The sequence below is a fragment of the Uranotaenia lowii genome, chromosome 2 (assembly GCF_029784155.1).
Source record: "Uranotaenia lowii strain MFRU-FL chromosome 2, ASM2978415v1, whole genome shotgun sequence".
Taxonomy (NCBI): Eukaryota; Metazoa; Arthropoda; class Insecta; order Diptera; family Culicidae; genus Uranotaenia; species Uranotaenia lowii.
Genome location: NC_073692.1, coordinates 346,998,884 through 347,020,418, shown reverse-complemented (window position 1 = coordinate 347,020,418; position 21,535 = coordinate 346,998,884). Strand labels below are relative to the sequence as shown.

General features: G+C 35.6%; 1 protein-coding gene across 1 annotated transcript; it reads left to right on the top strand.

Moving 5' to 3' along the window:
• The first annotated feature begins 2,162 nt into the window (after positions 1–2,162).
• LOC129743047 (uncharacterized) lies at positions 2,163–4,079 on the top strand. Its single transcript, XM_055734989.1, has one exon. It carries the CDS (start codon positions 2,163–2,165, stop codon positions 4,077–4,079), a length of 1,917 nt encoding a protein of 638 aa, XP_055590964.1.
• Positions 4,080–21,535: the final 17,456 nt, after the last annotated feature.

Here is a 21,535-nt window from a genome sequence, read left to right as displayed (position 1 = left end):
TCTCAATAGCAGCATGTTGTCCAAACATACAAGAAAATTTATCTGTTTGATCTTTGTTTTGTGGACTTATTCATCTATTGAATTTATCGTGGTTTTTTTTAAATATTTTACTGTTGACCACAGAGATTTAAGGTTCATAATAATGTTAAATTTCACGCGATAATATATAAAAGCTCGAGCAGCAAACCTTTTGTTAAAAAATGGTGAATTTTATTATTAGTATAATAAAAAAATTCTCCAAGTCTAGTTTATAACCTTGTTATTTATCAATACAAAAAAACTGGTTTTGGAAGGACTTAAAACCTTTATTCGGTGTTAGAAAACTATTCCTGGGATACAGGTTTTCGGTTTCGGTATTATCTACTATCCGTACGCACCACTCACTAAACCTGAGAAAACATTTGACTGCATTTTTTTCTATCAACAAAAAGCAAGTTCTTACCACTATTTTTTTAAACAAAATTAAGACTCGTTTACATGCTGATTTATTTTTTTTTTTTTCAAAATTTCTGTTTTATAAACTTAAGTTTTATTAAGTTTTGATAAAATTGTGTGCAAAACATTTTTTCAAAGACTGAAAAGATCTGGCATAGCTTTTTATTTCTAAATCCGAATCTCGTTTTTGGAAGAAAAAAAATCAATTTCTCAAAAATTCAAAACTTAACACATTGCGGACTTAATTTAATTATGAAATTTGGTCCAGTAAGTTCCTGGGATATAGAACGCCGAGTGTTGATTTTTCCTGACTAAGATTTCTTCACGGTCATAATCGCTTCGAATCGTCGCTTTTATGGAAAGAAGACTACGTAGAATTTCCGGATTCCTATCCGATGGCTATTGGAAGGTTGGAATGTTTGGAGCGTCGGATGGAGCGAAATCCGGATTTAAAAGAAAATTTACACCGACAAATTCACGAATATGAACTGAAAAACTATTGTCATAAAGCCACAGAAGAAGAGCTTAATTCGTTAGATCCGCGGAGGGTGTGGTACCTACCTATCGGAGCTGTGACCAATCCAAAGAAACCAACTAAGATCCGCCTTATTTGGGACGCTGCGGCAAAAGTTGATGGCATTTCGCTAAACAGTGCTCTGATTCCCGGACTGGACCTACTAGCATCTCTCCCCGGGGTTTTGTTCGGTTTCCGAATGTACCAAGTTGCTGTTACCTCTGACATTAAGGAAATGTTCCATCAGATACGCATACGTGAAGCTGACAAGAACTCACAACGCTTTTTATGGCGCTCTAAACCAACAGACAAACCCACCGTGTACCTAATGGACGTCGCTACCTTTGGTGGCACCTGTTCCCCTGCTTCGGCACAGTTCGTAAAAAACAAAAACGCTGAAATGTATTCCGAACAATATCCCCAAGCTACAAAAGCTATCATTAAACACCACTATGTTGACGACTTCCTAGCAAGTTACAGTGAACAGGAAGAAGCAGCTCAAGTTGCCTGTGATGTAAGATTCATCCACAGTAAAGCAGGATTTGAACTCCATAATTGGCGCTCGAACAGCCGACTAGTACTAGAAAAACTCGGTGTGGAACAGAACTACATGGATAAAAACTTAAGCGTAATAGAAAGAGGGAAAACCGAACGCGTCTTAGGATTGCTGTGGTCGCCGGCAGACGACATGATGAGCTTCTCAACGCAGATGGGACAGGAAGTGATGAACTTAATTGAAACCAAATCTAAACCAACAAAACGTCAAATACTGCGTACTGTGATGACCCTGTTTGATCCGTTAGGGTTGCTGGCTCCCTTTTTAATTCATGGGAAGATTCTCATCCAAGAATTGTGGCGTATTGGAACCTCTTGGGACGAACAAGTAATTGATAGAGTGCACGAGAGGTGGATTGAGTGGATTAGAATGATCGAATTCATCGCCGAAATTCGGATCCCTAGATGCTATTTTCAAAATGCAACCAAAAACATGTATAAACACACTGAGATTCATGTTTTTGTTGATGCCAGTGAAGTGGCATACGCCTGCGCTGTCTACATGAGAATATTTAACGAAGCTGGACAACCTCAGTGTTCCCTTATCTCAGCAAAAGCTAAAGTAGCTCCCCTCAAGCCTTGGTCTATTCCGAAGCTTGAATTGCAGGCTTGTATATAAGAAGTACGACAGATGGTATTTGTTCGACAAAATCATGATATGGTCACCGCACGTCCGATTATGTGGACAGACTCGAAAACGGCACTGGCATGGATAAACGGCGATCCTCGCAACTTCAAGCCCTTTGTCTCCAACCGCATAGTGGAAATTTTGGAACACACAACCGTGGAAGACTGGCGCTGGGTTCCAACAAAACTAAATCCCGCCGACGAAGCGACGAAGTGGGGAGCAGGTCCGTATTTCAATTCGAACAGTCAGTGGTTCTCAGGCCCCAGCTTTCTCTTACAATCCGAAGATAATTGGCCAAAACTAGAGGGAAAGCTAAACGAACCGAACGACGAAAAGCGTGCAACAATTCTGTCCCATACCTCCGTAAAACCTATCGTGGACTTTTCAGTTTTCTCGTCTTGGGTTAAACTCCAACGTACAATAGCCTATGTTCTAAGATACTTGGTAAACTTTAAAACAAAAGCTCTAACGTTGTCGGGACAGCTTCAACAATCTGAGCTTCTCGCAGCCGAAGAAGAGATATTTAAAATTGTTCAGAAAGAAACATATCCCGAAGAGCTGACAATGCTAGAAAATGACAACCACGCCAGCGTAAATAAGAAAAGCGACATATATCAACTCACTCCGATGGTAGATGAGAAAGGCCTTCTCAGACATAGAGGAAGAATCGGAGCAGTTAAGGAAGTGGCTTACGGAACCAAATTTTCTATTATTCTGCCCAAAAACCATCGAGTAACCGTCCTTCTAGTCGATAGGTACCATCGAATGTTCCGCCATGGAAACTCAGAAACCGTTGTGAATGAAATCCGTCAGCTATTCGAAATTCCAAATCTACGTGCGGTAGTAAAACAAGTAAGCAAGAACTGCCAGCTATGTAAATTACGAAAAACACGCCCTATCATACCCTTTATGGCCAAACTTCCATACGCTCGCCTGGCGCATCACGAACGAGCTTTCACCTATACCGGAGTTGACTATTTCGGTCCACTGTCGGTGAAGGTTGGTAGGTCCACGGTGAAACGATGGGTGGCACTTTTCACGTGCTTAACTACACGTGCAATACACCTAGAGATAGCATATTCTTTGACAACAGCATCTTGTATCTCCTGCGTTCGACGTTTTGTGGGCCGACGAGGACCACCAGCGGAGTTCTTTAGCGATAATGGTACCAACTTCGTAGGCGCCGAACGAGTATTGCGGGTCCAAGTAGAACGAGCGCTGTCAGAAACCTTTACGTCCAGTGCAACGAAGTGGACATTCATGCCTCCAGGAGTCCCCCATATGGGAGGGGCATGGGAGCGGTTAGTGCAATCAGTTAAAGCAGCTATGAATGATGCTTACGCCGAGGGAAAGTTGGACGACGAAGGGTTGCAAACATTAATAGTGGAGGCAGAAAGAATAGTAAATGCTAGACCTTTAACATATCTTCCGTTGGCATCAGAACAGGCTGAGGCTCTGACCCCCAATCATTTCTTGCTCCTCAGCTCCAATGGAGAAAAGATTACATCTCAGAAGAAAAATTTCCATGGACCTGTCGACTTCGAAATTCGCCGTCATTGCTTGGGTCAATCGTGGGAACTGATACAAAAACAGTTAGACATTTTTTGGAAACGATGGCTTTCGGAGTACCTTCCGGTGATTCGTCGTCAACCAAAGTGGTTCGAAGATTCTCGTTCTTTGAAAACAGGAGATCTTGTTCTCGTAGTCAACGGAGCAATGAGGAATGAGTGGGAACGTGGACGTATTGTCCGCCTACTGCTGAATCCAGATGGCGGAGTGAGACGTGCAATAGTGCGCATAGGCAAAAATGAGGTTTTACGTCCGGTAACCAGATTGGCTCTATTAGACGTGGATGTTAACCGTGCAGTCTCGGAAGTGGCCGAGATACACCAGGGGGAGACTGTCGCCGCTAAAAATGGTAATCTGGTCACCCAGTCAACCGATTGAAGGAGGAAGCAGAAACGTCAAAACCGACAAGAACGTATCGTGGGTGAATAATAAAAGGCACATCAGAAACGTGTCTTCACAATTAGCTCATACGCGAAATACAATCGTTACTTCCGTGAAATATTAATCTATCGATTATATCGCCTAAGCAATCGCGAGTTAAACTGTTTTAGTGCCAGAAGATAGGGAAATAAGGTACAAATATTGTAAGTCCATTTATAAGCAATTCGAAATTAATTTAACCTATTTCATTCAGGCCCGATCAGGGAACCACCGTCAGTTTAATCCCGGCGATTTAATCTTACTAGATTTAGTTAAAAATTAAGAAGAGCCAGAATTAGCGAGTTTAAAACAGCTGCCTTGATTGGCAAAAGTTAGGAGCGTAATAGCGTAAGTTGAATACGATGATAATGACAACGTCATGAACTTAATACCTAACCTATCTTTGTCCAGGCCCGACAAGAGTGTATACTAGCGGTCAACTAGGCATTTCATTCAGGATTGATTGAAACACTGAATCTGTAAGCCTTTAATTAACACCTCATAAACCATTGTTAATCATTTCTAAATATTGCAGTTGAAGCATACAATAAAATAGCTCTCAAATCCAGTGACGACTGTTTTCAACTCGCCCCGCAACACATTTGCTATGGGTTTAGATTCTGATGTATTTAACAACTCCATTAAATTCTTATTTAAATGTTTCGCTTTGTGACTCGTTTCGCACAACCCGGTCGTTCAAATGTTTCCACATCGTTTTTGGATTTGTTGAATAGTCTGTTGTAATATCCTTGCTTCGCTTATGCTTTGGTAGGGGAGATGAGGCATAACGAGCACCCAGGGCATAATGCGCACTCCATTTTTCTACATAAGTACGTTTTTTTTCGTAGATGACGGAAAGAATTAAAGAAACATGAGCTATCAAAGAATAAAAGAACATAAGGCGTAAATATCATGAATTTTTCGAAAAAGATACAACGGCTCACCGGCAGGACCCGCATGTGATCTTTCCCGCATGGGATATACATTGTGTTTTCGATAGAAGGTCCAGCAGTTGATCGGCAGAGCTAGATTGCTCGGGTTCGCCGGTTTCATCATGTTCACCGTGGTGAAATTGGCTAACGCGCCGTTGTACTGAAGCGGAGATTGCAGGTTCAAGTCCTGCCGGTGAGCCGTTGTATCTTTTTCGAAAAATTCATGATATTTACGGCTTATGTTCTTTTATTCTTTGATACTTCATGTTTCTTTAATTCTTTCCGTCATTTACAAAAATGTGATTATTTTTAGGTACAAAGATGTACCAAACGATTTCATAACATCAGTATTGACGTATTTTCTTAAACAAATTTTCATAAGGACTTGTTTCGTACTATCCATAGTATTAATTTTTCACCAAAAAAGAAATATCCTTTTCATCTTTACAGAAATATTAAATAATAACCAGCTAGGTTCTCAAGTGACGAAAATATTATAATTTTTGAGCATCACCAAATAAGCTTTTATGACCTTTAAACCATCTCGATCTGAAATGTACGCACTGCAACATGATCTACACATTGTTTCTCAATTTTCAACATCAAAAAATTTTTGATTTTTCACATAAATCAATTTTAAAACGCTTTTTTACTTTAATTTGTTCACTAGAGGCGAACAGAGCACTATCAATGAATGCATAATGAGCATTTTCTTCCGGGGAATCTAGCAGCGAATTCAACTCGATGAAGTCAACTGAATAATAGAGCTGCAGCTTGACTTGTTTCGTCTGACGATTTGGCCTATTGGTAAGGTGTCGGGGAGATAATCAATAGACTCGAGTTCGATTCCTGTTCGAGGGGATTTTTTTGCACATACCATTCATGATTGATTTTTTTTATTGTAACATTATACGGCTAATAGCATCAAAACATCATCCGTCAAACAAAACACCAGAAACATAATGTATGAGCATGTTTCAATTCTTTGAATTCTACAAACAGACCTTGATTATTTTTTTGCTGCTCTGTTTGATAAATTTACGCCTCACCGTTTAGTGCAATCATGATCATGAATGATAAATGAAAAAAAAATCACATCGACCAGGAATCGAACACGGGCCTACTGATTACCTCTCCGACATCTTACCAATAGGCCAAATCGTCAGACGATACAAGTCAAGCTGTAGCTCTATTACTCAGTTGACTTCATCGAGTCGAATTTGCTGCTAGAATCCCCGGCAGAAAACGCTCATTATACCTTCATTAATGGTGCTCATACTGCCTCGGGGGGTTTCTCATTATGCCTCTACAGTTACTGGTTTTCAGCTTTCGGCAAAAATGTTAAAAATGCGTTTTTAAACGTTTTTAATTCTTTTTCAAGTTTCATCCAATTGGGCAATAGACTATTTGAGTATCTGAACACGAAACAATGATGTATTTCACATATTACAGCTGTTCTCTATAGTTAAATAAGCGTTTTCCTTAAGGTGGCCATTATGCCCCCATCTCCCCTATGATCAACAGTATTGTTGATGTTAGTGACTTCATTATAGAAAAAATCATTAAAAAAAATTTCTAGAGAAATTTCTTCGAATGGAGAGAATCTTCAAATGAAAAATTTATCTCAATTTAGGTCTAAAAAAAATTATTCATAAAAAGCAATAGGCTATAGGAGAAAAAGTTGTTAGTGAAAATCAAGAAATGCAGACTCAAGCAATCCCTCCTCATGGTCAGACCGTTCTGGAAATTGGCATGTGACCTTCTGGTCACCTAATAACTAATTTTGATTTGGATCGAGTGAGATCTACCATGTTGAATTCTTCTTATGATAAGAACACCGCGGTTCGTTAAATTGTTCAAAAATGCAAAATTACTGTGATGGTAAAGTAATCATAACATCTTCAATTTTCAACCGATTTTTACGTACAACCACTTGAAATATTAGTTATAGATTGATTTTTAAGGCAAATAGAAAATAAGATTTTTTAAATGTTTCTTTTATACCTAAAACCTTCGCTAAAACAATTTTTTAAAATGCATTTTCCACATTATTTTATCTTAAAGTCACTATTATCAACAATAATATTCATCATAAGCTAAAACAAGTTCAGATTATCATGAGCAAATTTTCACCTTTAATATGCAGAAAAAAGATTTGAATTTGATGTTATGCAATCCGCGATATTTGAATCTGAGTAAAAGAACTTTTTTAATGTTTACAAAAAACCATATTTGGAGCGTAAATCAAAAACTGTTCTACTGAGATTTTTTGGAATTTATTTTTGAATTCAGCGCCCGATTCAAACTTGAATGCGAAAACTTGACAAAACAATTTCATATTATATGACAAGATGACATGGCATGACAGAATGACAAAATGTCAAATATGATAACGAAAGGTTCCTATTTAGGAGACAAAAATGACGATGGGGAAGATAACGCAAAAATGAAAAAAAAAATCAAAAAAACTGTCATTACGGGATCAAAATTTTTGGGTGGCCGGTATAATATTTAATGTCACAAATAGCAAATAATCTCGTTGTTCTACGATCGCGGTAGTATGCTATACACCCTTTTCAATTTTTTTTAATTTTTTTTATTCAAGATTGATAGTTTCATATTTTAGAAAACATAGTTCTGCAGGGAATTCTTCTGGTCAACAATTGATAAAGTTTTCAGTGAAATATTTGAAGGCTTCTATGTTGCGGATATTGCACATTTGACACATTTCACCGTGACATGAAATCGCTTTTCCGGACTTTTCTGAACTGTTATCATTCTAGAAGTCAACAATTTACTTGAAAATGAAAACAAATGGAGCAAACGGTCGCAAATTGAATTTTCTTCAAAATAGAAAAAAAATGGGTGAATTCAAACTTTTAGTTGTTTTTGTTGTGATTGATTACATTTATGACGTGAATTCACGCTAGAATTGACCTTTTTTGACTTCAGTACATACGACTACTTCAATTTAAACAGAACAGGGTAGTTGACTGAATTCACGTCACGAAATATTAAGTTATTCTGAACCATTCCTAAGAGCCTTCTTATTTTATGTGGACTTTTCAAAATGATATTTTGTTGTTCCAACTTTTACAATCATAAATTTTCAGTATCTTCACTTAATTTTTTGCTTATTTTGATTGGCACTTGGATAGCAACATATTGAAGGATCATACGTTAAAATTACACTGAGGTTTTTTTTTACGCGGTATTTCGTCCCGCGTAAAAAAAACCGCGTTAATTCGAAAATCCACGTAAAAAAACCGCGTTAATTCAAAAATCCGCGTAAAAAAAGCCGCGTAAAAAAACCGTGTAATAAAAAACCGCGTAAGAAAAAACCTCAGTGTACTATTGTTTCTCACAATCTTCATTTAAAGATTCACCCAAAAACATTTTTTTTATTTTTATTTTCAATCTTTTGGTATTTTCATTTCAAAATAATGAACTTATTAAAAAAATCAAATAATGTTCGATTTGAAAAAATCCGACCATCTGGAGGGTCAAGCTTTCAGAGCATATTACCCTTATGAAATTTCACAAAAAAAAAACACAAATTTTGTGACGTGAATTCACTCATTCACGCTGTTGTAACTCAGGTAGATTCAAACCGATTTCTAAAAAAATAGTGTTTTAAAATTGCCTTATCGTTTTGAAAGAAGATCTCATTTTTTTGTCAGAAAATTTCAAAGTTTTCGAATAAAACAAAAAGTTCATTTTTTTGTGACGGGAATTCACTCAAATGCGACTGTTTTTGTTGGCTTTTCATTGGATATAAACAAATTCTTTTTTCTACAAAATGAAGATGTGTTTCTTGGCTTCAAAACGTTTTAAAAAAATTTCTTACACAAATTAATCCATATATTTTAATTTATTATTTTGGAAAGGTTGTCGAAATAACAACTTTTACCAACAAAAAATTTGATGTTTAAAATCATAAAAAACATGTTTAATTTTTTTGCTTTTTTCGGTAGGTTTTGTGTGAATTGAGTTATCAAAATTATAGACAAGTTTGAGATGTTTTGATACGCGAACGTATAAAAATCACTTTTGACCGGTACAAGCGTGTGGAATGTGTCCTATGTGTTTAAACACCTTTGCAAATAATTTTCCTCCGTGAAATTTTCGCAAAGACGCATACATAAACAATCCATGACAGTTATTCAAATCAGCCGTTGCTCGCTTCCGATTCTCGAGTCACATTTCAAAACAGCATAATTGTTGTTATTTTGTTCGAAAACAATTTTGAAGTTTAATCATGAAAGTCGACTGACGAATAGTAACAAACGGAAAGCAGAATGCATTAAATACATCGCGGTACTATAATCTAGAATGTAAGTGATACAAATTAATAATTAATTAATTATTCTTGGTACCGGTTTTGGGAGGAGGGCTTGGTATGACCAATTCTATTTTGAATAATTTTTCAAAGTCATGTTTGGTCCTTAATAAAGTGAAAGTAATAGTTCATTTCTCTGAGGAAGGAAGCAATTCAGAAAATAAAACCTAAACATATTTTAACTTTTTTTTATTTGAAAGGTTTTGTGTAATTATTGGCTTCAATCTACAGCTTCGCATCTGGAAATTTGTCCATTTCAAAAATTCCTGCCGCACTGTTGTCATATCAAATTACTGGTGCTGCTGCCTGGCCGGCTGATTACTCGGTGGCCGAAGTGAACTTCTGTTCATTTTGATTTCTCGTTTGGCAAATGGCATTCTGTTCAGCCATGTTCAGACTGCTGTAAAATTAAACGTACATAAACTATCCCCGATCGTTGTGCAAATGTAAACAGAAATCTATTATTTTATGCAAATCAACAATCGGTTCGTCCCGGAAAAGGGGAGGAGGATTTTCGTTTTTGTCAACCGATGATATTGACCTTTTCCTTCGTTAGCGAACATACCTACAAACGGTTCGAAAAACTGTCAAACCAATGCCAACATCAACAAACGACAACAATCGCAAATGGCATTTGTGGGCAATAGTAAAACATGAATTTCGGGTGGCCAATTCGTGTTTTGTCTGGCTGGGTTGGCCGAGGGACTTTCCATAAATTTTGCTTGAAAACACACAAATTTGAAATATTGGAAATTTTAGTGGAACTCTTAAGATAAGATAATGTTTTTTTTTGAATTTATTTGAATATTTTTCATGAATGCTTCACGTATTCTCTGAATAGTCCCCAGATCGGGTTGAGTGGTTTTATTCTTGTTTGAATTACATTGGCGCTCACAGTCGTTCCGATATGGTGGCATCGTTTTGGGATTGTTTTCCTCAATTATGTCCTGTTGCTATCAGGATGCCAGATTGTTAGTGGTGGAGATCGTTACTCATCACGGAAAATTGGTTTGGACAGGAAGACCATGAGTTGAAATGGGTTGTGCTTTTTCCATACTGAAAATTTCAATCTCGTTTTGTGTGTCGAGAGGTGATATTCAGATGTAAGGAATATTTCAAAACATATATCATGTTTATAAATTATTTTAATTTTTTCATCTTTTTTAAAATAGTAAAAAAAATATCTTTAATATTCAAAAAGTACAACAGTAAATAAATAAAAAAGATATCTAGATTTAACCTTTCCATGTAAGATTTTTTTTAAATCAATATCACTTCCAATAAAACGGGATAATTAAACTCAATTTACAGATTGACCGTGGGCTTCATGCAATATAAAATGCATAATATCCATATCCGTTTTAAAACGTTTCAGTGCCAATGTAATTCCCTGCTGGCAAAAAGTCTTCCTCCCGATTCCCGATTATCGTTTCTCGCGTCCCTGGAAAGGAAAGGGAACGTTGTGGTTTTTAACATGGTCGCCGGATAAAATCGAACTGTCGCTCGCAGGCCTGGAACACCGCAGACAAATTGATACTACGGGTGTCATCGTCGTCGTTGTCGTCGTCCGGATATGCAGTTGTCCACCATTGCATTGACCAGGTCCAGGTCAGATCCGGAAGCTGATGAGTTGCTGAGGACGAAGCTGCTGATGGCTACCAGTAAAGTTGCAATCATTTTATATGGCTTTTCGTGGAAAATGTCGAAAGAGTGCAGTCAATGATAGTCCCCCAAAGGGGATCCATTTATTGGATCCGTCGTAATTGTTGCCTGATAAGCATTTTTTCTTTGGATCAATATGTTATAGATCGAATAATTTTTCTGACATGTTTGAAAAAACATAAAAAAAAACTCATTAGTACGAAACAATTCAGAAGAAACTCACCAGCTAGAAATTTTAGATTGTAATTTTACTATTCAAATTATTCCTGCAAAAAATCTTTCGACGATGGCAACCCGGTGTTAAGAACTTTTAACTATCGTGATATCCCATCAGTCGATGAATAAATGAGCCTATTTGAGCAGTGGTCATTCGACAAATTGTTTGAAAGTCTTCATTAATGCTTCGGATCAATGTTCGGATGATTGTGATTTAGATGTACTCTCAACCGGTGCTTCAGGTCTGTCCTATTTAGATTTTCTATGATTAACATTTTAAAACGAGTTTCTTTATCTTTCATTTACGTTTGCACTCAGGGAAAATCGATACTAAAAGGTGATCAAAATTGTTTATGGCAAAACGAGGCGTTTTAGACCTATAGTGTCTTGAGGACATTTTACCTACATTACCTATAAGTACTTCAAAATGAGCTTTTGATGGAAGTGATTAAATCTCCTAAAGGGTGATACGGTCAAAACTTTGTCTAGGGAAAACGCGTGTAGATCGGTGAAATCGTTTATTTAAAAAATCAAATTAAATTGCTTTTACAAGTTTAATTAGTACCTATAAAATTGACGGAAAATATTCAGTAAGGCTTCCGCGTTTCCAAATCCGAATTGCCGGGCCTTACGCTTAACCCCTGCCATCAGATTTTATACAGCCACCTTGTCCACCTTCTTCACCGCAGAAAGCCAGTTTGCCTTGAACTGCTGCTCGTCCTTAGCAGTTTTTTGGTCTTCTTTAGGTTCCTCTTGATAATAGCCCAGTATATCTCAATTGGGCGGAGCTCTGGCGTGTTGGGAGGGTTCTTGTCCTTGGGAACCACCTGCACGTTGTTGGCGGCGTACCACTCCATGGCCTTTTTACCGTAATAGCAAGATGCCAAATCCGGCCAAAACAGTACGGAACAACCGTGTTTCTTCAGGGAAGGCAGCAGACGTTTATTTAAACACTCTTTCACTTAAATTTCTTGGTTGACAGTCCTGGAAGCTATGAAAATGCTGCTTTTCAAGCCACAGGTACAGATGACTTGCCAAACCAGATATTTCTTCGCGAACTTTGACAGTTTCATGTGCTTGAAAATATCTGCTTCCTTTCCCCTTCCTTTTGCCGTACAAAACTCCTGTCCCGGAAGCTGCTTATAGTCGGCTTTGACGTAGGTTTCGTCGTCCTTTACCACGCAGTCAAACTTCGTCAGCATCGTCGTGTACAGCCTCCGGGATCGCGCTTTGGCCGTCGTATTTTGTTTATCATAGCGATTTGAAGTCACTACCTTCTTGTAAGTTGATAGTCCGGCTCGTTTTTTGCTCGATGCACGGTTGTAGACGATACACCCAGCTTATTTGCGGCATCTCGGGGAGAGAGGTTAGGGTTTCGCTTGAAACTACAGCCAACTCTTTTTGGCGTCTCAGCGGCTTCCGGTTTTCGATTTCTCCCCGATCCAGACTTCCTGGTTGTCGACAAACGTTCCCCAAACACTTTAATTACATTTGTTACGGTTGATTTGGCAATTTTTAGCGATTTTGCCAGCTTTGCGTGCAAGTAGCTTGGCATTTAGCGATGCGCGAGCGAAACTTTGATACGCTGCTCTTCTTCCTTGGACGGCATTTTGACAACTGAAGAGTGAATTCCAAAATCAAAATAGGAGCAACATTCTACACACACACACCTTCAAAATGAGGGGTGTTCAGGTTTTTTAAATGCTTAATTGAATGAAATACGTCAAGTTGATATTGACCAAATTTTGACCGTATCACCCTTTAAATTGTTTATAACCATAATTTTACTCGTGCACCTCGTATTCCACGATCGCTGGCGTGGCTAAGCAGTACAAGTTCGACTTCAACAATGGTTGCCACTCCGTGAAACAGCAGTCCATTCTCAATGCACAAGACTGATGCTCTCCCTTTTTTTATGGTTAATGATCAATAACGGCGTCACGTCCTAGAAGTCAATGAGGATAAAGAGAAAGAGTATTAGTAAGATACTCTTTAGGTTTATCTTGCAACCTCCTTTTTCAGCATATTCCAAAAGTCTGTACGTCTCCGAATCTATAATCAAGCATCAGGGTAAGGAGATTTTTTAGTAAGAGAAAGGTGTAGACTTGGATCCATTTTGGTAAATGCTGTATTCTTTGGTTTTTCCCTACGCCTCTTATGCGTCTAGATATTTTCTCTGGAATCTTCTATTTTATATATTCGATGCATTGTATTATTTATTTAAGTTTTGACAAGATAAGTAAGTGCTTAATTCTTTCATGAGTAATTGAGCCGACTAGTTTCCCTTACTGTTATTCCTAAATAGTCAACGAACTCATGATTTGCTCAAATTGTATGGTCAATATTAATACTGAAGTCATTTGAGTATCAAGAAATGCATGAATTTGGGTGAAGACAAGGAATCAAAACAATAATAAAAAAATAAGTATACAGAATTTTGAGAAAAAGCTATGATATTGGTTTGAAATTTCACACGATACACTATTAGAATCGAAGTTTATTCCAAGCATCCGAAATCCTATTCTTGATTTTGTTGATTTTTAACTAACAGATGCCTCATTTTGAAATTAACGAATGTTAAAATATAAAACTTAACATTCAGTCTCTCTTTGGTACTAGTCCAGTACAGACGTATTCCGGAGTAGTGGCGTTCCTGTAGAGTCTATCTATTGTGAGAGTCTTGTTGGCTCGTTTCGTACAACAAAACACGAACAAAACACGTTGCCAAGATGGCGACATCAGCATATCATCTCACTTCAAACGGTCCTCGAGCCAACACGTTGGTTGTCGATATGTCTACAATACCGTCACGTAAAGTTAATATGGACATGATCGCGAAATTTGTCAACGAGAAGCTACAAATCAAGTATTCGGATGTACGATCATTACAACATAATACGGGAAAGGCGCTGGTTTTTGTCGAGGTACCCACGGAGGAAATGGCGATTAAGGCAACTGAATTGAGCGAAGGCAGTCACTTTTTAACACTGGAGCAAATAAAATACAAGGTAACAGTGTACATGGAGGATGGAGCTACAACGATTCGGGTTCATGATGTGTCCCCCCAAACGGGAAATGCTGTAATCAGAAAAGCGTTAGAGAAATATGGTGACGTTTTGTGGCTGAAGGAGGAATACTGGGCAGAGCCGTCCGTTTTGAAGGGTATTAAAAATGGCATCAGAGCGGTACGAGTCAAGTTGCACACTGCTGTTCCATCCTACATTAATATTGATGGCGAGGTTTCATTGGTGACATACAAACACCAACAACAAACGTGCAGACATTGCAACAGACCTGTACATTGGGGAAGAAAATGTATGGAGGCCGGGTACATGGAGCTCCAGGTCCAAGGAGGGAGTGTCAGCGACAGGCTGATAGCATCGGGTGTCAATTATGCCGAAGCCGTCAGGAGCCAGGAAATGAGAGGGATCACGCAGAAGACCTCGGGTTTGGAAAGCAACAAAATTTCATCTAGCGAACTGAGATCATCGAAACCAGCTGAAAGTGAAAAGAGTAAAGAGGTAGGTCTTGTTTTCACAAATCTTAACGATCTAGTCAAGAAGAAAAATCAAGGTAATATCAGTAATGTTCCACAACACGATACACCACATACACGCAGACCGAAAACACGTTCCTCTCCTCACAATTCAAGGTCACGATCAAACGTGCGTAGCTCACGGACACGGGTTGAAAAAAATGCCAAGAGATTAGAAGTTGATATTTCTCCCGCGAGTGATCTTGACCTCGCTCGGACAGTTCTACACAATAATGCGTATAAGGGACTTATTCTTGATGACGAGAGTGATAGCGACTTACGGGTGAATGTGACTGAGTGATTGAGTTTGGTGTGAACTGTAACGTGAAATTTTGTTATTCTATAAAAATGATGAACATGATATCATATAATTTCTGCACTATCAATTTAAACGGAATTTCGAACACAAATAAAATAAACTCACTGAAAAGTTTCATATATATTATGGATCTGGATATTATTTTTGTACAGGAAGTAGTTGAAAAATTCGAAATAAATGGTTTTAATGAATATTTTAATATTGATGATTCCAAACTAGGAACTGCTATCTTGGTGAAGAGTCACATTAAGACGTCAAACATTAAAAAAAGCATTGATTCACGCATCATTAGTCTTAAAATAAATGATAACACCACAATTTGTAACATTTATGCACCATCTGGAAGTCAAAACAAGGCTTTAAGAGAACAATTTTTTAATGAAAATTTAGCTTTTTACATCAATAATGGATATGGAGATTTAATAATTGGAGGAGATTTTAACAGTGTAATAAATAAAAAAGATGCGAACCACACTTCGAATTATAGTTCAACGTTGAAGTTTGTAGTTGAAAATTTGTTTCTTTTTGATGCTTGGGAAATAAAAAATAAAAACAAATGTGATTTTACGTTTATTCGAAACGGCTCAGGAGCTAGGCTCGACAGATTCTATGTAACTCATGCTCTGAAAAGTGAAATTGTGGATGTCAAATCTAATGTTTGTTCTTTTTCGGATCACAAAGCAGTAATTCTAAAAGTGAGATTAAAAAATCTTGGAAAGCCATTTGGCCGAGGATTATGGCGTCTAAACGAGATTGTTTTAACAGATGAGAACATTTCAGAGTTACGTCAAAAATGGTCTTACTGGATTACTCAAAGAAGATATTTTGCTTCTTGGTTGTCATGGTGGACGGATTACGCTAAAGTTAAATTATCATCTTTCTTTAAATGGAAACAAAATTCAGTTAGGAAACGTTTTAGAGATACGGAAGAATTTTATTATTCAGCACTGAATAATTTGTACAGTGATTATCTTAATAATCCGTCAATTTTGAGTGAAATTAATAAAGTTAAAGGAAAAATGCTTGCTCTTCAAATAAAAATGACTAATAGTTTATTCACTCACAAAAAAACCTTCACATCAGGTGAAGATGTTTCATGCTTTCAAATAGGAGATCAACTTAAAAACAAAAAGAAAACTACAATAAATACATTAGAAATAAATGGATTAGAAGAACAAAATTCTGAAATTATAAGCAACGAAATTTTTAGTTTTTACGAAAACATTTTTAAAAAAGAGCCGATAAGAAACGGTGTCAGGAATTTCCAGCCAATTCACAAAATACCACAAAATTTTGTTGAAAATAATACATTGATGAATGATATAACAAATGAAGAACTTATTGGAGCAATCAAACAAAGTCTTTCTAAAAAATCTCCTGGAAGTGATGGCCTTACTAAAAATTTTTATGTGAAATGCTGGGATATAATTAAAAAAGAGTTCCTTTTAGTAGCAAATGAGGTAATAAATGGTTTAAACTCAAAAAAATTTATGGAAGGAGTCGTTATTTTGATCAAAAAGAAAAGTGGAAACAGTATATCAAATTACAGACCAATCACACTTCTAAACTTTGATTACAAACTAATCTCGAAAATTATTAAAAATAGGTTATTCAATTTTAGTAATTTAGTCCTTTCCAAAGGTCAAAAATGCTCGAACAAAAATAGAAATATTTTTGAAGCGACGTGTTCTATAAGAGATAAAATTTGTGAATTAAATATTAAGAAAAAATCAGGTTTTCTTATATCATTTGATTTGGAAAAGGCGTTTGATAGAGTAAGTCATGAAAATTTATTGTTAACTTTGGAAAGAATGGGATTCAATAGAAAGTTTATAATTTTCTTAAAAAGCTGTTTTCAAAACTCATTTTCTAGACTTTTAATCAATGGAAATTTTTCGCGAGATATTAAAATAGAAAGATCTGTACGTCAAGGAGATCCTTTATCAATGTTGTTGTTTTGTTATTATTTGGAACCTTTAGTAGCAAACTTAGTTGAAATATTAAATGAAGATGAAGAGCTAATTAATAGTTATGCGGATGATATTAGTATTATTGTAATAGATCCCAATAAAATCAGCCCAATAAAACAAATATTTGAAGATTTTGAACATTTTTCTGGGGCCAAAGTTAATTATCAAAAAACAAAGGCGATTGCAATTGGAAAAAATTCTTGTTGGAGTATACCTGATTGGATAGAAGTAATTGATGAAGTAAAAATACTTGGAGTTTGGTACAACAATTGCTATCGAAAAATGCTTAACAAAAATTGGGATGAAGCTATACGAAAACTAAACTATGTACTTTTTCAAAATAAATTCAGGAATCTAAATTTAATTCAAAAAATTATTTATTTAAACACTTATGCTTCTTCAAAAATATGGTATCTAGCTTCTATAATTTCAATCAATAAGAAATACATAGCGAAAATCAAATCAATGTTTGGCTCATTTATATGGTATAGACAGTGTTTGAGAGTTTCTTTCAATCAAATAATTTTACCTAAAAACAGTGGAGGATTAGGATTAATTTCGCCAGAATATAAGTGTTCAGCATTATTAATATCCAGATTCATAAAATTGCGTTCAAATAATTCTTTTTTCTATGAGTTAATAATGAATACTGGTAATCCACCAAATTTGAAAAATCTCCCAATAAATGCACATTACCTAAAAACACTTCTTTTAGAAATTCCTTACTTGCCCCAAAGTGTCATTGAAAATTCATCTGCTTCAAGTATTTATGATTTCTTTATAAAATGTTTGCCTACTCCGCATATTATGGAAAAATATCCTAACAAACTCTGGAATAAAATTTGGAAAAATGTTTTCTCGAAATCAATCAATTCTAATCATCAGATTTCATGGTATCTTCTAGTGAATGAAAAAATATCGTGTGCGGAGAAACTATTTCGTTTCGGCACAGGATCATCGATGTTTTGCGATTTTTGTCCTCAAGTTATTGAGGACATTGAACACAAAATTTCGGTGTGTCCCTTAGTACGAAATTGCTGGTGGTATACTTTAAGTCAGATCAAGATCATTAATCGAAGAAAAATGCGCAATTTTGGATTCAAAGATTTAATGTTCCCTGAGCTGAGCACTTTGACAAGATCTGAGAAAAAAAGAGCAATAAGCATTTTCACACTTTTCCTTACATACACTTTAAACACTAACAGAACTGATATTGACCTTGATGAATTAATTTTCAAATTTAACTGTGATTTGTGAATGCAATACCTATTAAAGTGTTTTAAAATCTAAAGTATAATGTAAAAAAAAAAAAAATCATAATAAACAAATTTGTAGAAAAGTAAAAAAAAAAAAAAAAAATTATGGGTCTTAGACATCGACTCAGCTCGACGAGTTCTGTTGATGTCCGTGGATTTGTATGTGCCATTTTAAAAATGTCAAGAACGTTTTTGCGAAACTGGGCTGCGCAATTAAAATGATTTTAGTCTCAAAAAAAAAAAAAAAAACATTCGACTCTAAGCCATCTATCCACAAATCTCCTCGCCGAGTATTGGAAGAAAAGGCAATATGACTAGACTGAGTCGATTTGGGATCATTCTAGAATTTCTCAAACCCTTGGATCAGTTTCGAGTTTTGGTTAAAAATTCATCCATGATTTTTTGCAGAGTTTTGAGGTAACGTTAACATGAGTAAATTAAAACTTTTTGGTTTGTATGGAAAAATTGAACATTTGGTGCCGAAATTTCAACATCATTTTTGTTTCTTCTGTGGAATCGCACATGCTATTAGTTTTTGTGCTAATTTATAAATTCTCCAAAGGAAATTTTCCGCTGAACAACTTTGTCGGAGACCGTAACTTCTTATCTTATAAGACAAACAAGTTATTAGCTGTTTAACAGGGGTATGTCTTTTTTTATTGATGAACAATAAATTCAATTGACATTACTGCTTGAGCCCCGCGAAGTATTGCATGTAAAGTAGACATGCAATATCTTCATAGGGACCCAGCAGTGATGTCAATTTAATTTACTGTTTATCAATGCCAAAAGACATACCTCTGTTAAACAGCTTATAGATTGTTACGTCTTATAAGATACGAAGTAACGGTCTTGGACAAAGTTGTTGTACAAAATATTCAAATTTTCCACACAAACCTAAAAGTTCAAATTTACTCATTTCAACGTAACCTCAAAATTCTGCAAAAAATCTTGGATGAGTTTGGAAACGAAACGAAGCTTTTTAGATTCCAGGGTTTAAGAAATTCAAAAATGACCCCGAAACGAGTCAGTCTAATGAGGCATATCACCCTGACAGGCGATGAAGCAATATCAGACCTAATCTACTGAAGTCCTGATTATTTCTTAAGAGGCCATATTTGAGTTGTATTTACATAAATTTTTGCATCAAATTGTTTTAGTTTAGGTAAGAAAAGTAATAACCTTTCGATATCATGCGACTTGGTTTGTTTGTGTCAAATTCAATACACAGTTACAGAAAATATTGCGACATTTAGTAAAAAATAGGATTAAGATTTGACATACATATTTATCTTTTCCTTCTCTACCTGACTTTCATGACTGGCTCTTTTTTTTTATTTTTTAGACGATAAAATTTCAGCGAAATAAACAATGTTAATTTTTTTTATTTGAATTTAATCCTAAGAAACTGTAAGAAAATAAAATTGACATACGATGCATTATGTTATTTTTAATTTCATACAACGTAATCGAGTTATCTTTTAATGAATACAAACTGACGTGATACAACTTTCACATCTAAAGCCAATATTTAAAAATTTTAATTTGCATTAAAACTTTTAAAAATTTATCAATAAATGTACAATTTTTAACATTTTTCGATGCCGTGAAAAACATTTCCCAGTATGACAGATTGGCTTAATGATATCACTTACAAACTTTTACTGGTTTAATTATTCTATTTCATTACTGTGGGTGTGAAAATATTTTTCGAACTATCACCAATTTTTTTTAAATTTTTTTATCATAATTCCGTTACCTACTTGGGGTAAGATGAAACAAAATGCAAATCATAGAGACACCTTGTAAATCTCGTTTTCACATGCACGAATATGATTGTTTTGCATCACGCGTTAGTCAGCATTGAAATTTCATTCATCCAAACATTTATTTTTATAATTTCAGCTAGTAGAATTTTTTTTAGATTTTTTTACCCCAAAATGTATGCAAAACATTACATTCAGAAAAATGTAAGAAATAGTTTCAACCGAACCAGAAACTCCTGCAATTGGTGTTTTTATGCGTAATGGCTTTTAAAGCATCAAAAATTTATAAAAAACTTCACATTTACATACGTTTTCATATAATTTTTTATCAAAATCAAAGCTTGTTGCAAGTTACCCCTTTTTCTTAATATAGTGAAAATCGCATGTTTTAAAAAAAATAAAAATAAATGAAAAAAACCATAATTTTTCTGATTGCATCAGATTGATGTCTTTTGATGCATAAAGGGAGTGATTTTCTATGGACTTGTGTTTTTTTAAGCCATTGAATTTGAAAGATTTTGCATGTTGCCCGCGTTGACGGTAACTAGTTTTCAGATTTGAAGTGTTATCATTCACTGTATTTGTTACCACATTTCTTGAGGCTTATTCCAACCATTTTTTTAATTCAAGTTCAGAGATAAATATTCTTTTTGTTGCATTTCAAGCGAATATCAACTTGGAGTTTTCTCTGGGACTTATTGGGTTGTTGTGCTTTGAAAACAATGCAGATAAATATTATTATTTGAGTATGTTAACATTTTGCAACATTCACATTCAATACGACACATTTTAAAGTTTTTTCAGTATACAATCAAATAACCTGGAAGATATGTAATGCATTTTAGTTTTTTTTTTTTTAAATATGTCTTTATTTGTATCAATTCATCATTACATTTATATTACATTTTTTCATTAAATTAGGTGTTCAGCTCAATAATGAACTGTTCAGAGCCCTATAGTTAACTAGATATTAAAAATTTATTTGTAAGAATTAAATTTGCTTAGCGCAATTAAGTATTTAATGTAGGAGAACATCCTGTAATGGCAAAAATATTTTAAACTTAAAACTAAACACTATCCTAAAATTAAACTAGTTATAAAGAGAACGAATCTCTGCGATGGAAGACTGCATCGATTTGCCTCTGAAGTTGGAGATGATTTTGTTGGCCATCTCTTCGATCGATTCAATGTCCGCAATCCGATGAAGATCTTCGGTGCTGTGCCAAGGAGGAAGCCGCAAAATCATTTTCAGAACCTTGTTCTGAATCCTCTGGATGGCTTTCTTCTTCGTCGCGCAGCAGCTAGACCAAGTCGGAACTGCATACATTATCGCTGGTCGGAAAACTTGCTTATAAATAAGCATCTTATTCTTCAGGCACAGCCGGAATTTCCTGTTGATGAGAGAATAAAGAGATTTAG

Coding starts and splice junctions, on each gene's coding strand:
- LOC129743047 (XM_055734989.1), top strand. CDS start 2,163: ATGGTCACCGCACGTCCGATTATGTGGACAGACTCGAAAACGGCACTG.